The 20,236-nt window shown below is 39.8% G+C and overlaps 1 protein-coding gene across 2 annotated transcripts in view; it reads left to right on the forward strand.

Annotated features, from left to right (window-relative positions):
* Nucleotides 1-19,999, forward strand: part of OCEL1 (occludin/ELL domain containing 1) — a 25,357-nt gene extending 5,358 nt beyond the window's left edge. The window contains exons 2-6 of one of the 2 annotated variants that reach the window (XM_075190770.1): nucleotides 9,164-10,358; nucleotides 11,660-11,838; nucleotides 14,948-15,119; nucleotides 17,438-17,488; nucleotides 19,655-19,999. In XM_075190770.1, coding sequence (XP_075046871.1) covers nucleotides 9,300-10,358; nucleotides 11,660-11,838; nucleotides 14,948-15,119; nucleotides 17,438-17,488; nucleotides 19,655-19,768 — 1,575 coding nt within the window. In that variant the 5' untranslated portion in view covers nucleotides 9,164-9,299 and the 3' untranslated portion in view covers nucleotides 19,769-19,999. The remainder of the gene's footprint in view (nucleotides 1-9,163; nucleotides 10,359-11,659; nucleotides 11,839-14,947; nucleotides 15,120-17,437; nucleotides 17,489-19,654) is intronic. The other variant, XM_075190778.1, reaches the window with a different exon arrangement.
* Nucleotides 20,000-20,236: the final 237 nt, after the last annotated feature.

The following is a 20,236-nucleotide window of genomic DNA, read 5'->3' on the forward strand; positions in this document are numbered from 1 at the left end:
ACTCAGACATGGGCGTTTGTTTCTGCTGTGGACTAATCAGTGATGATGCACGCCGAGAATGGAGCATTCCATTACGTACAAAGGTATTTTATTATTAGGGAATATTCATTGCATTGCACTTTAGCAGTTAAATGTTTTTCAAAGTTTTATGTTTATATGAATGAATAAAGAGACAGTGTTGCCTTCTCTTTTTATGCAGCTTTGGGTGTTAACTATAGTGAAAGCTCTGCCCCTTTTAGGCTAATGTCTTTGGTATATCGTTACATCCCCCGCAAATGATGCTTCAGTGTGTACGAAATTAAAATCATTGCTCATGACAAGATGGCTGTAAAAAGTCGCTAAAGGGATGTCCGCTCTTCCTATTATCATCCAAAACAAGGCTAGTGTGTATGCAGTCCATGGACCGAGCGATCGGACCATCGATCGCATGTAAAATCGCTCGGCATAAAAAGTTGGTGAAAATTTCTGTAGTATGTACCTAGCTTAAGAGAACCTTTTTTCTTTTGTTTTAATGCAAGTTTGGTTTTCTTTACCCTCAACCCACAGTCATCTAAAGTATGTATACTAATTTGGTGAATTTGGTAAGTTTGAAGCTCTATAAGTGGCAATGATTTGAATTGCCTTCTTATCACATTTAAAGAAATTATTCCAGTGTGGTTGACACATTTTATACCAAGTAACTGATTCACATGGGCAACACTTTCTCCCAGCTATTTAATCAGTCTGTCAACATATACTAAACAGTGTTTTTCAAAAAGCCTGAGCTATGAAAAAACTACTGTATAGATCGACAGTTTCAGTAAAATGGGATTTTGGAGAGAGTAAATGCTGTGATTAAAACACAGAGATAAAATCACTAGTGTGACATAAGGCTTACTCTCCCTGTGTGAGTCAGGAACCTCTAATTTCATCACTCACACAGGGATAGTAAGCCTTATGTCACACCAGTGATTTTCTCTCTGTGTTTTAAGCTAAAACAAAGTTCCATTTAGAAAAAAAATAATTATAATAAATAATAATAATAATAATAATAATAGGTCAGTCCAGAATCGTAAAAAATTAATTTTAGTGAAAATACTTTCTGAATAATCTCCTTAAACATTGTGCTGCATTACATAAAGAATTGTGTATCCTGTACTATAGAAATAATATTATCAGTCATCAAGGAACTCAGTAAGGTTGGGTACACATTACAGAAAATTTCTCCCGATGCGATATTGTTAGCGATTTTACCAACAGGCGAAAGTGCCGATCAGTATTCTGGTGAGTGCACACTTGTAGACGTTTAACGCGATTTACCCACATTCTGTCACGAGCCGCGGCGGCCGCGGGCACCGCCGCGACTCAGTTCCTGCTTCCTCTGACGTCCCGGCTGTCGCTATGGCAACCGGGACGTCACTTCCAGAAATTCGGCCCGACCGTTGCCAGGGCAACGGCTGGACGCCGGGAGCTTTACCCAGGCGCTCTGGGCGCAATAAAACAGCTGGGTACATGCGCAGTCTAGCGCAACCTGTAGGAAATTAATCAGGCAGGGGCTGTGACTTGTTTCAGAGCTAGGCTCTGATTGGCTAGCAGGGGTATTTAGGGCAGTGAGAACTGAGCCTCACTGCCGGTTATAGCGTTCTGTCCTCAGTTCTGCTACCTGCTTGTGCTCCCTGTTTGGTTACCATTACCCTTGATTGACTACCCGTTTTGACCTCTGCTTGTTCCTGGACCTTTGAACCCTCGCTTCTGACCCTGACCATTTGCCTGAACTCCGGATTTTGCTCCTTTCGCTTGTGCACCTGACCTTTCGCCTGTCCCTGGATTTCGTACCTATGCTAGTGTCCCTTTGACCTTGGATCTCTTCCTCACTTCGGCCTGCCTACCTCTCACTCCTGGGTTCTCCTTTAAGTCAGTACACGTTGCTCGACCCTCGGTCGGTCCGCAGCCAAATCTGTCCCCACCACTAGGGGCTCCAGCGAATACCGGGCCTTCAGAGTAGTTCCCGAGTTTCACTGTACTGGCTTGGGAGTTCCTAACACATTCTAGGAGCTTCTCCATCTTGTCCTTCCACTCATCCACAAGGAGGACACCTGTTTAAGGAGACCCATATCCGCAGAGCAGAGACTGGTTGCTACCGTATGATATTTGACCACAGAAAGGACACTGGATGTTTTCAAGTACAGCACAGCTATTTCACCACAGGCTCTGGGTTTGATCATGGCTGAGACCTGTGAGGCTATCATACAAGTTCTCCATGGACAATATATGAAGGTAGGTGAAAGAAATACTCTGATTTTTAAAAATAACTTGTTTTTATTAAACTAGAAAATGAACATATTAACATATTAAAAGCAACTAACTCAAACACAAAAACATATATATATATATATATATATATATATATATATATATATATATATACAACATGGGTGAATATATTACACAAGCAGTAAGCACTTCCACTGTATGCCAGCATATAGTGGAAGTACTGCTTGGTGGCAAACATAATACCTATAAAACGGCCATAAATGAGCTTGCTCCAGTGTGTGGGGGGGTACTGTGACAATTTAGGGCTTGAGACATTAAGGAGAGCAAAGCATAAAAAAGGAGCAACTTTACACCTGGGCAAAACCATGTTGCATTGAAGGGGGATGTAAATTTGAAATGTGCGGACAGATTTGTAGTTGGGATAGGGCATGGCTTAGATCAACTTTAAATTTCAGTGTAAAAAGAAAGCTAACAAATATTTGTGTGCTACACAAAAAAACCAGCCTGCATTTAACTTATGTGCAAAACAATACACTAATTTGAACCTCTTGCCATATAAAGCACAACATTGACCAAACGGTCTACCTCCAGTCTCATTTCCACTGGCCGTCTTTTCATTTTTTGCGTGACTGTTGTCCCGAGCAGTTCATATTCGACTGTCTCCTTTCTCATTAACTAGGTCGCATATTCTATTATTTTGCGAATCAACATGTCAGTTTGTTCCAGGTCCTGTGCTCTTTTCTTTCCCCTCCTGCCACTTTGTTCCCCTTGTTGCTCCACACTCCTGTGCTGCTGATTCCTCTGCCTCTGTGTACAGGTCAGCACTTTCTGGCTCAGGCGGTCACATGATCGAGGCTGGAAGGCGGCATATACAACCTGCAGGGTATATAATGCTCACTTTGACACTGCAGCTGTGTCAGAGCAACAAGTTACCACTTGTACTGTGTACTCTTGTGCTACATTCTGGTGGTTCCCTGTGTATGAACTATTGGCTTGTTAGACCTCTATTTCTGGATATCCATGTGCTGTCTGTGCTCCTGTGTATCCGGCCCGGCTAGCCATACCGACCATTCTAATGTCTGTGCTCCAGTGTATCTCTCCCAGTGTGTCTTTGATTACCATTTCGGACTCTCCTGTGTGCAGCATCTCTTCAGTGTATCTGACACAGTGATCCATTGATTATGGCCTAGGATTCTTCTGTGCTGTATCTTCAGCTAATTAATCCTCTTTGTCTCACTGTACATCTCTACTGCTACAGAGTCTGCTCTCCTTGATGCAGCCTTAGATCTCCTACTAACCATCCATCACCTATCATGTCAGAGGGCTAACTTAAGGGACGCGACCTGTGAACCTTCAGCAGCACATTCCATCCCACCTTACGGTGGTTCTTGGTGACGACCAGGAGGTTCGTTAGACTTGGGAAGTTCTGTGCTAACTCTGACTGATAGAAATTCCAATGCAACGTAACAAATAGCAACTTATTGCTGAATTTGAAAAATTGTGGAATTTCCCAAATTGTGGAGGAGCCATAGATGGTCAACTTTTAAGAATTATCCCACACTCAAAAAGTGAATCCTATTTTTCTTTCTACAAGGGGTTCTTCAGCATTCTCCTCATGGCCATAGTGGATGCCAAATATGAATTTATATTCAAGGACTGTGACTGGATCATTTATAAATATCTTATGGTATAAATTTATTTAAAGGAAATAGCGCAGGGCACTTATTTATATAATTGCCAATGCACTTATTTTTGATATTGTGTATATTTTGATATAGGAAATCTTTATTTCTGAGACCAGGGGAGAAAATTAGTTTTTTCTGTATTAACCTTGCTAGAGGAAATGCATTATTTCTGATGTATATATCTGAAACAATAAGCCTTTGTTTAGTAAGTCTTTTGTATATCTTGGTGTGAGGAAATACCTTGTTTGGGGTTTGCAACTTTTCTTGAGGAATTCTTATCTTTGGAGGAAATGTGTACTCTGCAACTGTTGGAAGAAAGCACCCATGTTAATCTCATGTTGATTAGACCTTTTGATGGAGTGTCCAATACCCCTTAGGGGAAAGGAAGGGGTAACTAGACTTGCTGTCAGATGTCTACTGTGGCCAAGATAAGATTCAGGACGTCACAGCAAGGTTTTAGGATATCACAGATAAGCGTAAATATTTTTAGCTTTGCTTTGCATGTAAATCCATGTTTGGGTAAACAGGTTGCATCCTGATTCTAAAAATAGCCTGTGAGGTTGTGTCTAAAACTGTATAAAAAGAGAGCCCTTGTAAACTGAAATGTATCATTCTGACCTGACCACTGATACCTTTAATCAGTGGAACTGTCCTTGTCAGGACACTTGAGCGAAATAAACATCACTCTCTGCTTCAAGACCCTGCATGACAACTTCTTCAATATTGCTGTAATCTTGAGACCATAAATCTAATCCGTTCTTTGGCTGTTTCTGAGGTTTGGACCCAGCTCTCCAGTACCACCACTCTGCCGCTACTCAGCAGCTCTGGCCAGTGTGATAGGCCAGGAAGGATCCATCCACAGCACCTTGATCCATAGTAAGCGGTCAGGGGTACCAGCCCAAGTGTACCAACACGGGAGTACACTAGCAGCGACAGTTAACCAGAAGGAATGTGGTTCTGGATGCCATAAAGGACTCCAGTGGTCGCAGCAGGCTCCTCCTACTGCGGAAGGAGGGGCGTATTCGGAATAACAAAAGGGTGACGGTGGCAAAGTAAACCCAGCCGGTTCCCTGCAACAACAGACAGGGTGTCATAGGCGGTCCATCCTGTCACAGATTCCTGGTCACATGGACATTAGTAAAAATGGAAAAGTGTCAAATGGTGGGGCATTGCAGCAGACTCCCTTCCATGAATTTGAAAACGATGCACTTAATTTGCCACCACGCACCAAAAAACAATTAGGACTCAATTTTATTTTTGTAGCTGATGAAGCCTTTGCACTGCTCAGTCATATTTTTAAAACCTTGTCCCCAAATAAGTCTCATACCTGTAAGGAGGATCTTTAATTACCATTTATAAGGAGGAAAGCAAAACTGCTTTTGGCATATTGAGTAATAGATTTTCCTTTCTGCCATAAATTTGCACCTAGACAAAATACATAAGGTGGTGATGGCTTGTTGAGTCGGACACAACTTTCGTAGGGGGAAAAGCCCCAGCGTGCGCAGTGCACCTACTAATATGGAAAATACTCTAGAAGTTGAGGAAGTGGTAGGGTTGCCACCATTGGACTTACAGCACTGCTGGAAATGGAGCCCAATATTCCAGGATCGAGACAAGCAACTATTGAGTTTAAGACACCAGGAAGTGAAAGCTGAATGAACAGCTAAAAAGACAATTAAGTGAAAGAAGACGACGAAGGTAAGAATAACTGTAAGTTCAGATAACCATACCTGCCACCAGTCATACACACAGTTGCGCCAACGGAAACACCACAACCAAAAAGAGTACTCACAGACACGAAACCCCTGAAACCCCTGTAACCCCAGGCAGCAAACAAACAAGGCATCTAAACACACAAGCGCAGATGTCCTGACCCCAGAATACAGACTTGACACCACTGGAGTCTTCACAGATGAGAAATGCCAGCCACATAGCAAAGTAAACTTATTTGGAATATTTTAATGGTGAAGGTGCTGTGTCATGGCAGAATGGCATTTTGTAATGTATGTACATTTGCATTGTATGTTATAATGAAGTAGTAATTATAGCTAAATGTAAATAAATAATTTACGCATTAAAGATTTTACATGTTTACTTAAGATGCCACTTGCCGGTATTTCTTCTGTTTCAGGAGGGACAGGTGAAAAACTACGGTCCATATTGGGCATGTTGCTAGTAGATGGTCTGGCTATTTCCTAGTCACATGTGAAATTCAGGAGGTCAAAGTACCATAACCTGGGCATATAACCATCTCCAGTCCCTGCCCCTGATCTTTTTGAGGCCTTCAACTTATTAAGTTCCTTTTTGAAGGCAGTCCTCATGTTATGGATCTTCCCCATGACCCAATCTAGAGTTGCCTCTGGATAATGGGAAAGGTTCACTCTCGCCATGTCCTCCAAAGCCAAGTTTCTCTTCTGCCTGTTGGAATACTACTATGACTTTGTTTGCTACAAGCAGGGATGGGACCTGAGCTCTACAGTTTTGTCAGAACAGGTCTTGTAATATTTACACAGACAAAAAAAATTATCTAAACAAAGTCTCATGTAATGAAGTACTTACTTTGCTGTAATAGCGATGAAATTAGATAAAGAAATTGTAGTATCCGTTCATATAATACGAAAACTTACGAAAACTTATAATAGGAAAACAGCCAAAATTCTTCGAACAGATCAGCAATTATCTGCGCGGACGAAGGCTAGAGCCGAATGAACGTTCACCCACAATGCTCCACTCTGCAGTTAGAGCTTCCGTGATTGGTGCATACCAACTGTTAATGCCCACGTATGCACTAGAAGAGTCTATATAAACAGAGAGGAGCCTTGACAATATGGCAGATGAGCTAGGGAAAGAAAAAAGTGAGGAAGAAGTGGAGGGGAAAGAAGAATAGATGTCATTGGAAGAGGCGAAAAGAGCCAAGCCAATGAGTGCAACGGAGCTGGAGATGAAGGTTGAGAGTGCTGGACCAACTTGACTATGACTGTCAGAAGAAAAAATACTGAAAACTTAATTACAAAAAGGAATTAATCAAGCAGAAGCTGAATAATATGCTATGTGAGAAACTTTAAAAAAAGAAACAAGTTCCAGGTTCAAAAAGGTGGTCAGATTTGAAGAACAAGGAGCAATGAAAGAAAAGAATATGAACGCACATTAAAAAAGTGAGTATTAAAAGTGGCTATTACAAATTTGTAACAATAACAATTAGTCTGATTAGTAATACAGTGACATCTATTTACAGAAAGAAAAATGCATGATGAAGTGTGCACAGCACCACAGAAAAAGAAAATGGAAGAAGTGATAGTGACTAAAACAGAAGAAAACACAGACATAGGAATTGGGGAAACAAAAGAGGAACCCAAAAGAAGGTAATTAAAAAAATCATTAAAAAGGTTTAAGAACGTTATGTGGACCCTATGCCTATATATTAAAAATGGTGTTCTATCTTTCATTTGGTATGGACCATCATGGCAGCATACCTGGACAAACTCAGGAGGGACATCAGCACAAAGTGATTTCAAGAAGTGTCCAAGGTAAGCAAATGGTAGTAGTTCAGGAGAGTGTTAAAAACGATGTTGTGTCCTGTTTCATTGTTAAAAAGTAAGTAAATTCATTTTTGGTTCTTCATTTAGATACCATTGTCATTTCTGATGAGAGTTCAGAAGGAGAGAAGAAAGGCACACGCACCAATATATCTATGACTTCCGATGATCGAAAAAGTGAGGCCAAGAGGATTGAAAATCTGAACGAATATTTTAAAGCATTGAGGGCAAACATAAATGTTCTCAAGAAGAAATTTCTCAACGTGGAGAAAAATTAAATTGATTTGATTCACATGTATGAAAAAGTTATTTTGAAGCCTCTAGCCAGATGAATAGCTAAAATCCTAGTACTTCATACATATGTTAAAATCATAGTAATAAGTATATTATGCTGTTCTGTAGTGTGAGGAATGCTTTTTTCACATCCAGTTATTATAAATGTGGATTATGTTAACAAATAAAGGATCTTGTAAACAACATTCTGGTTTATTTGGTGAACTTGCTTGATAGGTAGGCCTGAAATGAAGAACAAAACACTTTACATGTGTTGTGGTACAGACACAGGGAGGATACTGGTGTACTGAACCCATGAACCTGGTCTAGGAAACAACATAAAATAAATGTGCACATAAAACACCATGTAGATATTATATACATATATGTACATAAGCTTATATTTCTTGATGAATACACTTTTGTCCACTTCACATGTGCTGTGGTACAGACACAGGGTGGACATAGGTGTACTGAACCTATGGACTCTCCATATGTTTAATAATGGCTGTAATAGGTACAATAGGAAAACTAGACATATACTAGCTATATATATATATATATATATATATATATATATATATATATATATATATATGTAAAAAAAGATTTATTATTGAGTCGCTATTAAAAGATTAAAAGATCACTATTTCCATGTGCTTCTTGTTTTGACAATGCACCACGCTGGGGACGTAAGAGACAACATCAGAAATTTAAAAATTCATGTCTAATGCGATATAGGGTCGAATGGTCGTTTATCATGTGATTGGTCCGATATTCGGGTGAAAACCCTGTAGTGTGTACTCAGCCTTACTATATAAAGGCACAAGACCGAACTTACAATCATAATATAACATAGTGTACAAGGCACAATCCTTTAAATGGGAAAGAAAAAAAAAATTAAGTTTTGTCCTCCAATTAAAACAACTACAGGGAAAGAATGAAGCAGAAAAGTGAATGTGGGCTTTGTTTATACAGATGATGTTTGTCACAGAGTAGTGCATGCTTTTTCCTGTGTTTCAGTTTTATATTTACATTTCAGTGTGAGCAATGTTTGAAGGATTCGTGTGGCTATTCATTGGGGCCTACTGACCCTTATGAGCAATCACACATCAGAGTTCAGCACAAAGCTTCAGGAAAGGAAAATCCATGATTATTCTACATAGGAACATGCCTGTGAATTACCATGGGTTATATTTATTCCTAATTATGTTATTGTAAACATGTGCATGACCATGGGCCTAATATTTGTTTTTGTCCCCAGACATAATGTTGGCAGGCCTTTCCTTTCACTACTATTTATTATTAATAATTAGCAATTATTTTACTCCTTATCTACATATTGCTTTTTGTGTCACTGCAAAGCAAGGGAAAATAGATTATCAACGTTAATTTTTAATTCCTTTATTATTACAGACCTGTTCTTCTGTGAAGTAAAGGTTCATATACCACGTGGTTCATAAACTAGAGCAACTTCTCCTTTGGGACATGGGAAAGGATCTGAAGCCTACAGATGTATTTTCAGCAACATTTCAGATGAAATCACTTTGATATGATTACAATGTCTTCCGTCCCTTCACTAACTGAGAAGAAAAACAGTAGAAGACCAACTGTGTGGCCGGCAGAGACACCAAACTGGGGGGATGCTCCAAGTTTCTCATTTGATTACTATGATCATGGAATGCACAAGGAAACTGGAACTTCATCAAATCGGCGTGATTTTCAGTTTCAGGAGTTAACTGCTTTAAAACCTGTGCAACACTCCATTCCTGGCTCCTGGAAGACATTCTTCAGGAGAGGCAGGACAAAAGGAGAACTCTTCACATTGAGGAATTTAGAAGGCGTTCATAACTCACCACCGATTACACCACTCCTAGATGTTAGCAGAGAATCCAGTCTTGGGGACAAGAGTGGTATTATCACAAAGTCATCAAGCCACATCAATGCTATTAATGAGATTAAGTTAAAGCAAACTCCAGATTATAAGGAAAGGAGAAGTCAGAAGTACACAGATTATGGAGAAAAGGTAGAAGCATTCAATCTAAAATATTCCTACATGAAGTCTTGGCCCGGTTTGCTCAGAATCCTGGCTGGAGTGCAGTTAATTTTGGGTGGTATGGCATTTGCCTGCATTTGTGCCTATATCCAGAAGGACTACCAGTGGTACAACCTCTTTGGAACTGAACTCCAAAGAATGTTGCCTGGTGGCTACAGTTACTATGGCCCAATGACTCCTTTCGTAATGGTTGTTGCCAGTTTGGCTTGGCTGGTCACTTTGATCCTGTTGGGGTTGGGTCTGACCCTATACTATCGGACCATACTCCTTGACTCCCACTGGTGGCCTCTCACTGAGTTTGCTATCAACATCATCATGTTTCTTTTGTATATGGCGGCAGGCATTGCTTACATCAACGATATAAACCGTGGTGGCCTCTGCTACTCTGTGTTTGCTGCCAACCCATTGATGGTGGCATTCTGTAGGGTGGAAGGGGGACAGGTTGCAGCCATAGCTTTTCTCTTCTTCAACATGCTTCTGTACTTGTCCAGTTCTTTGGTGTGTCTCAAAATGTGGCGTCATGAAGAGAGCCGCAGGCAGACTGGGAAGGTTAAGGTGAGGGGGTAGTTTCAGAAAACTCATATCACTGTGTGTTATATAACCCTCCCCCTTCCTTCCTCCTCAATCCAGTGGCATTTATTTTTATTTATTAGCTCTAATTATAATGTCATCATATGTGCATTTGTAACATTGTATGTGCTTTAGTGCCTATTGTCTATCCATTTTTTTTTTACCTTTTTATGTATCTTTTATTATGTATGTTATATAACATTTTAAAACTTTCTACTTTTTTCTGCATTAGAGCAGTTTCAAACAGTACAAGACAGTCTCATTACTTTTACTTACTGTCAACAAGAGCAATTTTTAGACCTTGTGTACAACAGTCACACTGGGCAATCCTAACAGTACTTGGGAGAGGAATATGTATTTTTCTTCCCATAAAGGCAGCGAAGCAAACTGTAAATTGCTTTGTGTCAAAAAGACCAGTTAACATATCTACACTGCACATATATGAAAAGGGGCTGTGCTCACACCATTTATAAAGTATGGTGTAGCAACATTGGTTTCATCAAATGGAACCCATGCAATTAACCCTCTGCAGCAAAGCTAAAGCTACATTAAGGAGTTCTGTTGTATGACTAGTCATATTCTTTACAATGTGATATAAATAGCGACACTTGTTAAAGTCAATGGATAGAATTTGTTGCAAAATCAAGTGTGATCCAGCAAAACTGTGATACTCAGATAGTTGAAAAATGTAGGTTGAGCCATATCACTCAATTAACAGAGCATGACACTTGTTGGTAAAAATATGTCACAGTTAGCAAATCGTTGGAGTAGCCTAAGCCTTCGACATTCCAGAGTATAAAAGTAGGTCTACACCTACAATCAAGCAGGGATTGTTAGTTTTGGAAAATATGCTAGGCTGCGGTCAAAGTAATCCTGTATCTGGTTAGTCTATATATATTAATCAAATTTAATCATGTTATAAAATAATTATTAATGTTATGCTAATGTCTTTCAAACTGGTTGTACTAAGTTAAAATGATTGCCGATTGGAGCTCAAAGTAAGGATTTGAATACCTTCACTGCACATTCATACAGTCATGTGTTTCTGGACATAGAAATACTGGCCTGATCAGAGGCACACATAAGAGGCAATATAATAGAGTGTACAATCCTCAACCATTTATTTTAAAGAGCAAGAATAATCTTAGACAAATGAACTATAAAATTATTCAGTCTAGCAATCCTTTAAAGCAGGCTTCATACATAAAAAATGTAATCATTAATCACGTTGTTTATTCTCATTACATTGCTGTATGGTTTTTTTTTTTATCATTTTTCTTTTCCAGAGGATTGAAAGACCCAGAAGAATAGTTTTTCAAGATGAGGTTCAACAATTAGGGGACATCAAAGGGAAAGTCACTAAGACCATCCATTTCTCAGAGAAAGGCAGCGACACTGCAGCTTTAAATCAGTCTATCCCCAAAGGTCACAGGCCAAAACCTCATATGATACCTGATTATGTCCTGTAAGTATTTCACACTTCAGTTCATGCTCCCATAGAGTTCTGCAGTGCTTAAATTCCCCAATGCAAAATTTTCCTTCACCGCTGCAGCTGCTTATAGTATTGGATCCGAAAATGGAAGCAGTGCCAGGCACAGCAGATTTATTGCAGTGGTATCTTAGATACCTCTAATGTTTTTGTCTCACTTGCACACTGTCTTAATTTTCTACCAATGAGCATTTTTTGCATAGTACAGGGTGATTCAAAAGTCGCAGTACACCCTTTTATTTCAAAAACTCTACAGGAATTGGGCCGATTGGCCGATTTCAAGATGGCGCCCATGTTTGGTACATACCGTAAAAGATAGACCGCGTCACCCATACCTTACTGGAGTATTCAGGTTTCTCAATGTCCTGTAGAGTTTTTGAAATAAAAGGGTGTACTGCGACTTTTGAATCACCATGTACATAATATATAACCTCTGATGCATCACAGTTTTCCTGAAAAATTCACTAGAAATCTGGAACTCACAGACCTTATTTCCTATAATTCACATAGTTGATGCACCTGAACTGACAGGGTAACTGGAGTTAGGTTCCTATAGGTTACATTGATTTCAATATTAGAAAAGCCCTAATAACGCAGACTTTTTTTATGCCGCTAAATGAACCCAGAGCCTCCAGACCGCTTACAAACGATGTGGCTATTGCATGAGACTGCCAAATGTGGAGATGTATCTGTGCCAGGAATTATTTTCTGATGTAAACTGAAACTTGGGGGTATATTTACTAAACTGTGGGTTTGAAAAAGTGGAAATGTTGCCTATAGCAACCAATCAGATTCTAGTTGTCATTTTGTAGAACACACTAAATAAATGTAAGTTTAGTAAATATACCCCTAGGTCTTTTCAGAAATAATGTCAACATGTCTTTTAGTGGTATTTTGATTATTTCTGATAACTGTTACTGGATTGTTAATCCTACATAACACCTTTGAAAATCCCCCCTGACCCGATTACCAGAGGGGGTGTCTCTCTACAATATTGCTGCAAAAAAGGAGTTTCTACAATATGACTGGCAATTGGCATCTGTGCAATAGAGATCTTAATTGGGAATGAAAGGGACTCTATGCAAAATGGCTTGGGCTGGGTGTGGTCTATGTGCAATATGGCTGGCACTGGTGTGTCTCTGTGCCGTGTAGTTGGCAATGATGGCAACTATGTGCATTGTGACTGACTCAATAGGTCAATGATGGAATAAACTTGATGAGATCTGTGGGCTCAGAAAATCTAGAGAGCAATGTCCCTGAATCTCTGTGACTGAGAGACATGAGTAATGTCTGCACAGTGCAATGCTTCTAATTTTGGACTTCAGCAGATTTAAATTTTTCACTATATACTGCACAAATATAGGTCCCTAATTTTCAGTATTTCTTGATACAGTAAATTGTCACATATTAAGAATTCTGCTAAACAGATTCCATTCAATATTAATACCTGAGTTTAGAATAAAAACAGAAATTTTACACAGCACACATAATGGGTTATTCATGATTGACAGGTATGGTGCTAAACCACATGTGTTTATTCTCCTCCCACTATTACTCTAAAATATCCCTAAACTTTCCAACCTTCTATCTGACATGATACGCAACACCCAGAGCTGACGAGAAGAATCTCAGATTCTGGTACAGCTGCTTAATGAGGAATGCCCCTAGGCTGCGCGCACAGCATCCGCTTTTGCCAAGGCTGTGCGCAGGGGCACCGAGAGGGGGGTGGGAGCAGGTATAAAGTACCAGGATCCAGGCCTGCCTGTGTAGTGGGAGTAGCTATGAACCTGGTGTGGCCATGCCCCCTTCATGGGCTATGAGAGGACCCCCAAGAAGTTGCCTTCTTACCGATGCCTGAAATTTCTCTTTGCGGCCCAGCTTAGGTGGAGTTTGACCGCCCAAACCAGAAGAAACCTATTATCCTGCACAGTCACTTTACCCATCCATACTTAGGCTCAAAGGGCAAGGGAGACATTGCTTTTATGTACTGGCACCCACCACCTCTCAGTGCCTCTGGTTGTACCTCTGATTACAAATAAACAAACAAGGCTCTCGCCTAGCTTCATTTCATACAAACAGTGAGTGCAAGGTTTTGATGATGCTAGTAGTGAGCACTAAATGAATATTCTGATACCCAGTGCTCACAATGAGCCTGATTAATTAAGGATCGTAAATGCTGATACGTGCCTTATTTTGCGTATAATTGCTTTGTGCATGCCCAGAAATGGACTATAAGCCAATGAACGCAAGTGCATACAATTCATCTTCACATGCAAAGGACATTTCCATCAGCCTACGATTTCAAGGGTAGAACAGGGGAGGGAAGGGGCATATGCACGTAGTCAATGTACATCCAGTCGTTTCAAGCTTTGGGCATCTCTGAGATACATGATTTTTAGCCGTATCACACGGACCACCTACAGGGCAGGTGTACGAGCCAAGTGATAGTGATGACGGTCGCATATACATGCTAGAACATGTGTTTGCAATCAAGAACAACTGTAAAATGCATTTTATGTACAGTAGGCATTAATAACAGCCTGATAAATGTATTTCAAGGAGAGCAAAAAAAATGAAAAAAACCACCTTATTTTTCAGTGTATTAATGAGTATATATTTTTTCCTGTGTGTTCTGATGGGACTTTATACATACATATCCTGCAGCATGTCGTGTCTTTCTGCATACGGCAAGTGCCATATAGGCAGAACATATTTAGACCCATATTGAACTAGAAACGTTTCTTGTGATCACTTTGCGTTCCTTAATGAATCAGGCTCAACATCTATATGGAACGGCATACCAGGCACTCAATACAAACATTATTTAGAAAGATTATGTTACAATCAGTGGTCTAAGTAGGGGTGTATACGATTGTATGCTATACCGCCACTTCTCCTACTGCCGTCATCGTAAAACTATCAAATTCCATTCACTGGTTACAATTATATTCATTTAGTTTACTTAGACATAGGTTGATATGTTTTGAATGATATGTAAATTAGACCTGGCAGGTTTTGTTTTTTTCTATACCTGAGGACTTTAATTGACCTGTGATGATTTAATGAGATGCTATCTATTCTGCAGCAAATACCCAGAGATCAAGAGTGCAGAGGAGCAGGAGAAATATAAAGCAGTTTTCAATGACCAGTATGCAGAATATAAAGAGCTTTACGGAGAGGTTAGAGCTGCGTTGCTGAAGTTCAAAGAGCTGGATAACATGATGGATAAACTAATGAGTGGACCTCAGAGTCACAAGGTGAGTGAGTGAGCAGACATGCCTTCATGCGAGCAGATCAGCACTATAATCAGCAGTTTGCAATATAGTGTATGTGCATTTGGTATATGTTAATACACCTTATTCTGTTTTAACAAGTATTGCATGCACCTATTTTTGCCAACTGCGTCAATTTGCGGTAAGCTCACATTTTAGAACTTATAGATGGTAACATTTGTTGAAGAGCAAAATCATGCTGGTCACATTGGGGTGTTTCTAACTCTATGAGAACTAGCTACAGCAATGCACCTGATTCTGTGCCCGTCTGTGTTGCAGTACAATATATTCTGCTGAATTTAAAGGGGTACAAACTGCAAATAACACCAGCTGATTACTAGTTTCACTGAAATCTCTTTTGTGCCATCTAGGTGCATTATAGACTGGAAGGTACATTTAAATGCATGTATAAACCAACACAATTAGAATACCAAAATCAGCAAATATGACAATTAAATAAATACAGCTCTAATGTCCCCTTCATGCCATGACTTCCATAATGCATAAACTAGGCTCCAGCTAGCAGTATTTTAGGAGAAACAAAGGAAACGTTGAAATGAATTAAATAGGTGTTCTAAAAATTGACCATATTGTTACGCTTTGCAGAATCTTCAGTCTCAGGGACGCACGCAGGATTGTCAGGGAGGGGTTTCCCCCCCTGACCAAAAATAACCCAACAAACAAAAACCAAAACACGCGAGAGAGAGCTGCTGCGCATGCGCTCCGTTTCGGCAGCGCAGTCCTATACAGCAGCCGCGGCGCTGTCAAAGAAGCACCGCCGCGAACGCTTCTTTGACAGCGTCGCGGCTGCTGTATAGTACAGTGCCACTATGGTGGGCAGTTAGTTAGAGGAGGGGGGGTTTCTGGAGACCCAGAAACCCCCCCCCCCCCCTGCGTGCCCCACTGAGTCTTATTACAAATCATTACCCCATCACGTATCTGCATGGAAATTCTTCTACTACTTCTTCTCTCTACTAATTCTTCTTCTACTTCTAGAGCAGGGACTGATTATCCAAAAGGCTGACTATGCTGCAGACTAGGGCAGAAGGCTTTTTTTTTGGGGGGGAGGGGGTGCAAAATTGTGACAGGGAGAGGTTTAAACTGAATTTTATTTTTAAAATATAAGAGAATAGTTGTTCTCCAAAGTAATAAGAAAACATGAACAATAAATGTAGTAAATGTTTAATCTTGAGGTATTCCCAAACACATTGGGCCTGATTCATTAAGAAAAGTAAAGCAAAATACTTGAGTAACTTTGAACTTTGGCAAGACCATGTTGTTTTGAAGGGGGGTGTAAATTTTAAATGTGAAGACAGCTTTATAATTGGAGTACAGCATGTCTCAGATCAACTTTAAATTTCAGTGTACAAATAAGCTATCAAGTATTTGTGTGCTACATGAAAAAATAGCCAGTGTATAATGTGCAAAATAATAATATGCACCCCTTGCACTGTAACATGGTTTTGTCCAGGAGAAAACCTACTCAGTGTTTTGCCTTACTTTCCTTAATGAATCAAGCCCAATGAGTCATCCTCAGCGTGCCCTTGGGGATAAGCGAGTAGGAAAGACAAGGGTGGTGACAGGCGCATATTTGGCAGCCCCCTCCACCTTCATATCTTCACCCTCAGTAGCGCTTGTTCATGCCTCCATTTTGCTATACAGTTCCAATTTTATTGAAAATGAAATGAGTGGCAAACGCTGCCCTGACCATTTTAAAAAGCAAGTGGAGTTGATAAACATTGGAGGTGGGGGAGGGGGTCCGAAGGATGGTGGATTTTAAATTAATGACAATTTTGTTTTGACCTACCTCATTTTAGCCTAGGGCGGCCTGAATCCTAAATCAGGCCCTGTTCAAGTGTGTAGACAGAACGCGCACAAGTTTATGAACACGACAAGCAAATAAACACATTATGCAAAAAATATGTGCTGTCTCTGCTGTGTTTTTTATGGTTTACAAATGAATCGCACAGACTCTCGTTTGGCGGATGACAGAACACTATTGTGTTTAAAGCATCACACAAGGATTTCAATGTCTAGTTTTCTAATTGTAATTGTAATATCTAATTTTACTTCTCGAAGCTATTGTGACAGGAATAATTTTTCATTTGTTATTACTACAATACCTACTGAATCTGTAAAGTGCTTCTTGTTAACATACAATGCCATTAACATTAGGAAGATATTGTCCTCTACTTTTCAGAAACTCACATGCATTAGGAGAGATCGGTAACTTGCGTAGAATGCCAATAGCATCAGGCTCACAATGTCACTAATTTACATTGATTTTGTTTTCAATCTTACAGGCACCAGATAGGATCAAAGTCATTGCTGAAAAATATGGCAAGAAAAAAAATGTACGTAGGTACATACTATATAGCATAATTTGAAATCTTAGTCACATGAACGATGACAACAAGGGAACTTGAAGCTGGAGTGCAAATACTGAGAAAGTTACTTCCCTCTCCTGTACTTCCTCTGCTCACACTGTTAGTTAATACGCTCCTAATGCAGTGGGAACTAGGACATTGTGATTGGTCCGTGTGTCTCCATGCTATTTCATTACTGTAGTAATCCAGTACATCATTAAAATAAATTTTTTAATGGGGGGGGGGGGGGGGGGGGGGGTGTGGGGGGTAGGAAAAGAGGGAAGGGGGGAACACCCCTGCTTTCTGGCCATCCATTCCTAATGAACCTTGCCTCAATTTCCAGCATAAGTAAGATATACAATTTACTATACAGTATTTAGCAACAATAAAATAGTATCAGGTTCATATAGAGTGGTCAGGTTATGCCAGTGGAATGTACTTATTTCTTCTCAGGACACTTAATGCACGACTTGAATATTTCCAGGATACCATCTAAACTTGACCTGCATGTACACAATTATTATTATAGAAGGATGAATGCATTTTCTTTTGTCAAAAAGAGCAACTCATAGGTGTATCCTAACCTGGCAGTGCTGCCATGATTCAGCTCCCGCTCAGGCAGAAACCGCTGCATAGGTTTTAGTTCTAAAAATAATTTGAATTAATAGTGACAGTTGTAAACCAAGAAATAAATTTATATGTTTACATTTATAATACACTCAAACATTCTTTAATTTACTAAACTTTTCATATGTTGCTTAATAGATCATACATGATAAACACAAAAGCTAGTGCTTGGTAAAGGCATGGAGGTCATTTATCATTTTTCATGATAATTATGTTGCTAGGTTGAATGCAGGGTCCCTGATGCAGAGCTGAACGCAACTTCTAATTTTCATCCCAAAAATACACATGCAAAAATAGTGTACTTAAGTCCATATGCTGAGTCATACGCATCTCAAGATGCATCCACCTCTCCATCTGTAGCACATACTTGCCAACCTTATGTTGACTGGGTCCGGGAGATCCTGGAGGGCATCAGGGTTGTATGGGCGGAGGGGGCGGAGGGGGCGGGGCTTAATGATTCGCAACATTTTGCCCCCCCCCCCAGTGCAAAAAGACACGAAACAAGCATTATGTCACCATGGGCGGGGCCAAAATGGCAAGAATCATGCAGCCCCGCCCCCTCCGCCCCTACATTCTGGCTCTAATTTTATTGAAGTGGGCAGATGGGCCAGATGCGGGAGAATCGCCAGCTCTCCCGGGAGTCCATGAGACTGACCCGAATTTCGGGAGTCTCCTGGACATTCTGGGAGAGTTGGCAAGTATGCTGTAGCATATGCACTAGGTTTACAGCAGGTGTACATACACATACACAGAACCAGTCGTAAGGGCAACAACGGTTTGTATACATTTGTTTTCATAGGGAAAACACATTTGCTATTAGGCTTCATACAATACAGCAGCTATAACCTTCCTTAGTATGTACATACACGAGCAATGAAATGCTGCTGCACCAATGGTAGTTCCGCCACTGCAAGGATGACAGATCTGCAGAAGACAGAGTGAGAAGTTGTGGGGAACAAACTACCTCATAGATGTGACCTGGCTTACACAATAATTTAATAACATATGCAAAATACCACCCCTTCCACTCCTAGAACTCTGCTGCATGAATTAGGTTTCCCTTACCCAATGAACCTGAATTTATTGCTGATATGTCATTGTAACCTATTAGACTGGTTAGTTATAACTATGTTGCTAAATAGAAATGAAAAGCCAATTAAGCCTTGTTCTACACACAATGAGTGATATCTACTGTACGTATCTAACTGATAAATCTTTGGACACATTGCCAAAAAAAGCTTATCCAAAAAAATAATGGAAAAAAAAATCAGTGAAATGTTGCATAGTTACAAGATTCCACTACCTTAAACATTTTAACAAAAAACATAACTTTCTTGGCAATCCTAGTTTCATTGAGTATTACTGATGCTAGAGTGATCTGAGGATTGAATCTGCCATGCAACATTCCTAGGAGGTTTTGGTCAGCTGACTGTGGAGACAGCTCCACTCTTTCCAGCATTTACATAAAGGTTTTATGAGGAAATTGCAATGGCTAGATAATTGTACTTGTTCATTTGTTCCTCTCAGGATCCTGCCTTCAAAGAAAAACGGGAACGCTGCATCTATTTAAAGGGGAAACTGACTCACATCAAGAAGCAGATCCAAGCATATGACCAACATGAAGGCTCAGTGTACTTCTGAAACTTAATGCGTATCTGTAGCTATTCAAGAGCCATGCGACTGCTTTATGTAATATTTGAGCAGCATAAAGATACAAACTGATCATAAAATTACACTATTACTTAGTGATTAGTTAGTATGTCTATATATATATATATATATATATATATATATATATATATATATATATATATATATATACACACACATATATACACACACACACACACACACACACATATTTCTATATATTTATGTATACGTGCAAATATTGAGCAGCATCATGTAAAAATGTATATTTGTAACACACTGACCTGGAGGTGTTACCCACAGCAACCAATCAGAGTTTCACAATCATTTTCTAGAATGTACTAGATAGATCAGTGATGGCTAACCTGTGACACTCCAGGTGTTGCGAAACTTCAAGCCCCAGCATGCTTTGCCAGTAGATAACTAGCTGATAGCTGGCAAAGCATGCTGGGGCTTGTA

The sequence above is a fragment of the Mixophyes fleayi genome, chromosome 1 (genome assembly GCF_038048845.1).
Source record: "Mixophyes fleayi isolate aMixFle1 chromosome 1, aMixFle1.hap1, whole genome shotgun sequence".
In the NCBI taxonomy this organism is placed as follows: domain Eukaryota; kingdom Metazoa; phylum Chordata; class Amphibia; order Anura; family Limnodynastidae; genus Mixophyes; species Mixophyes fleayi.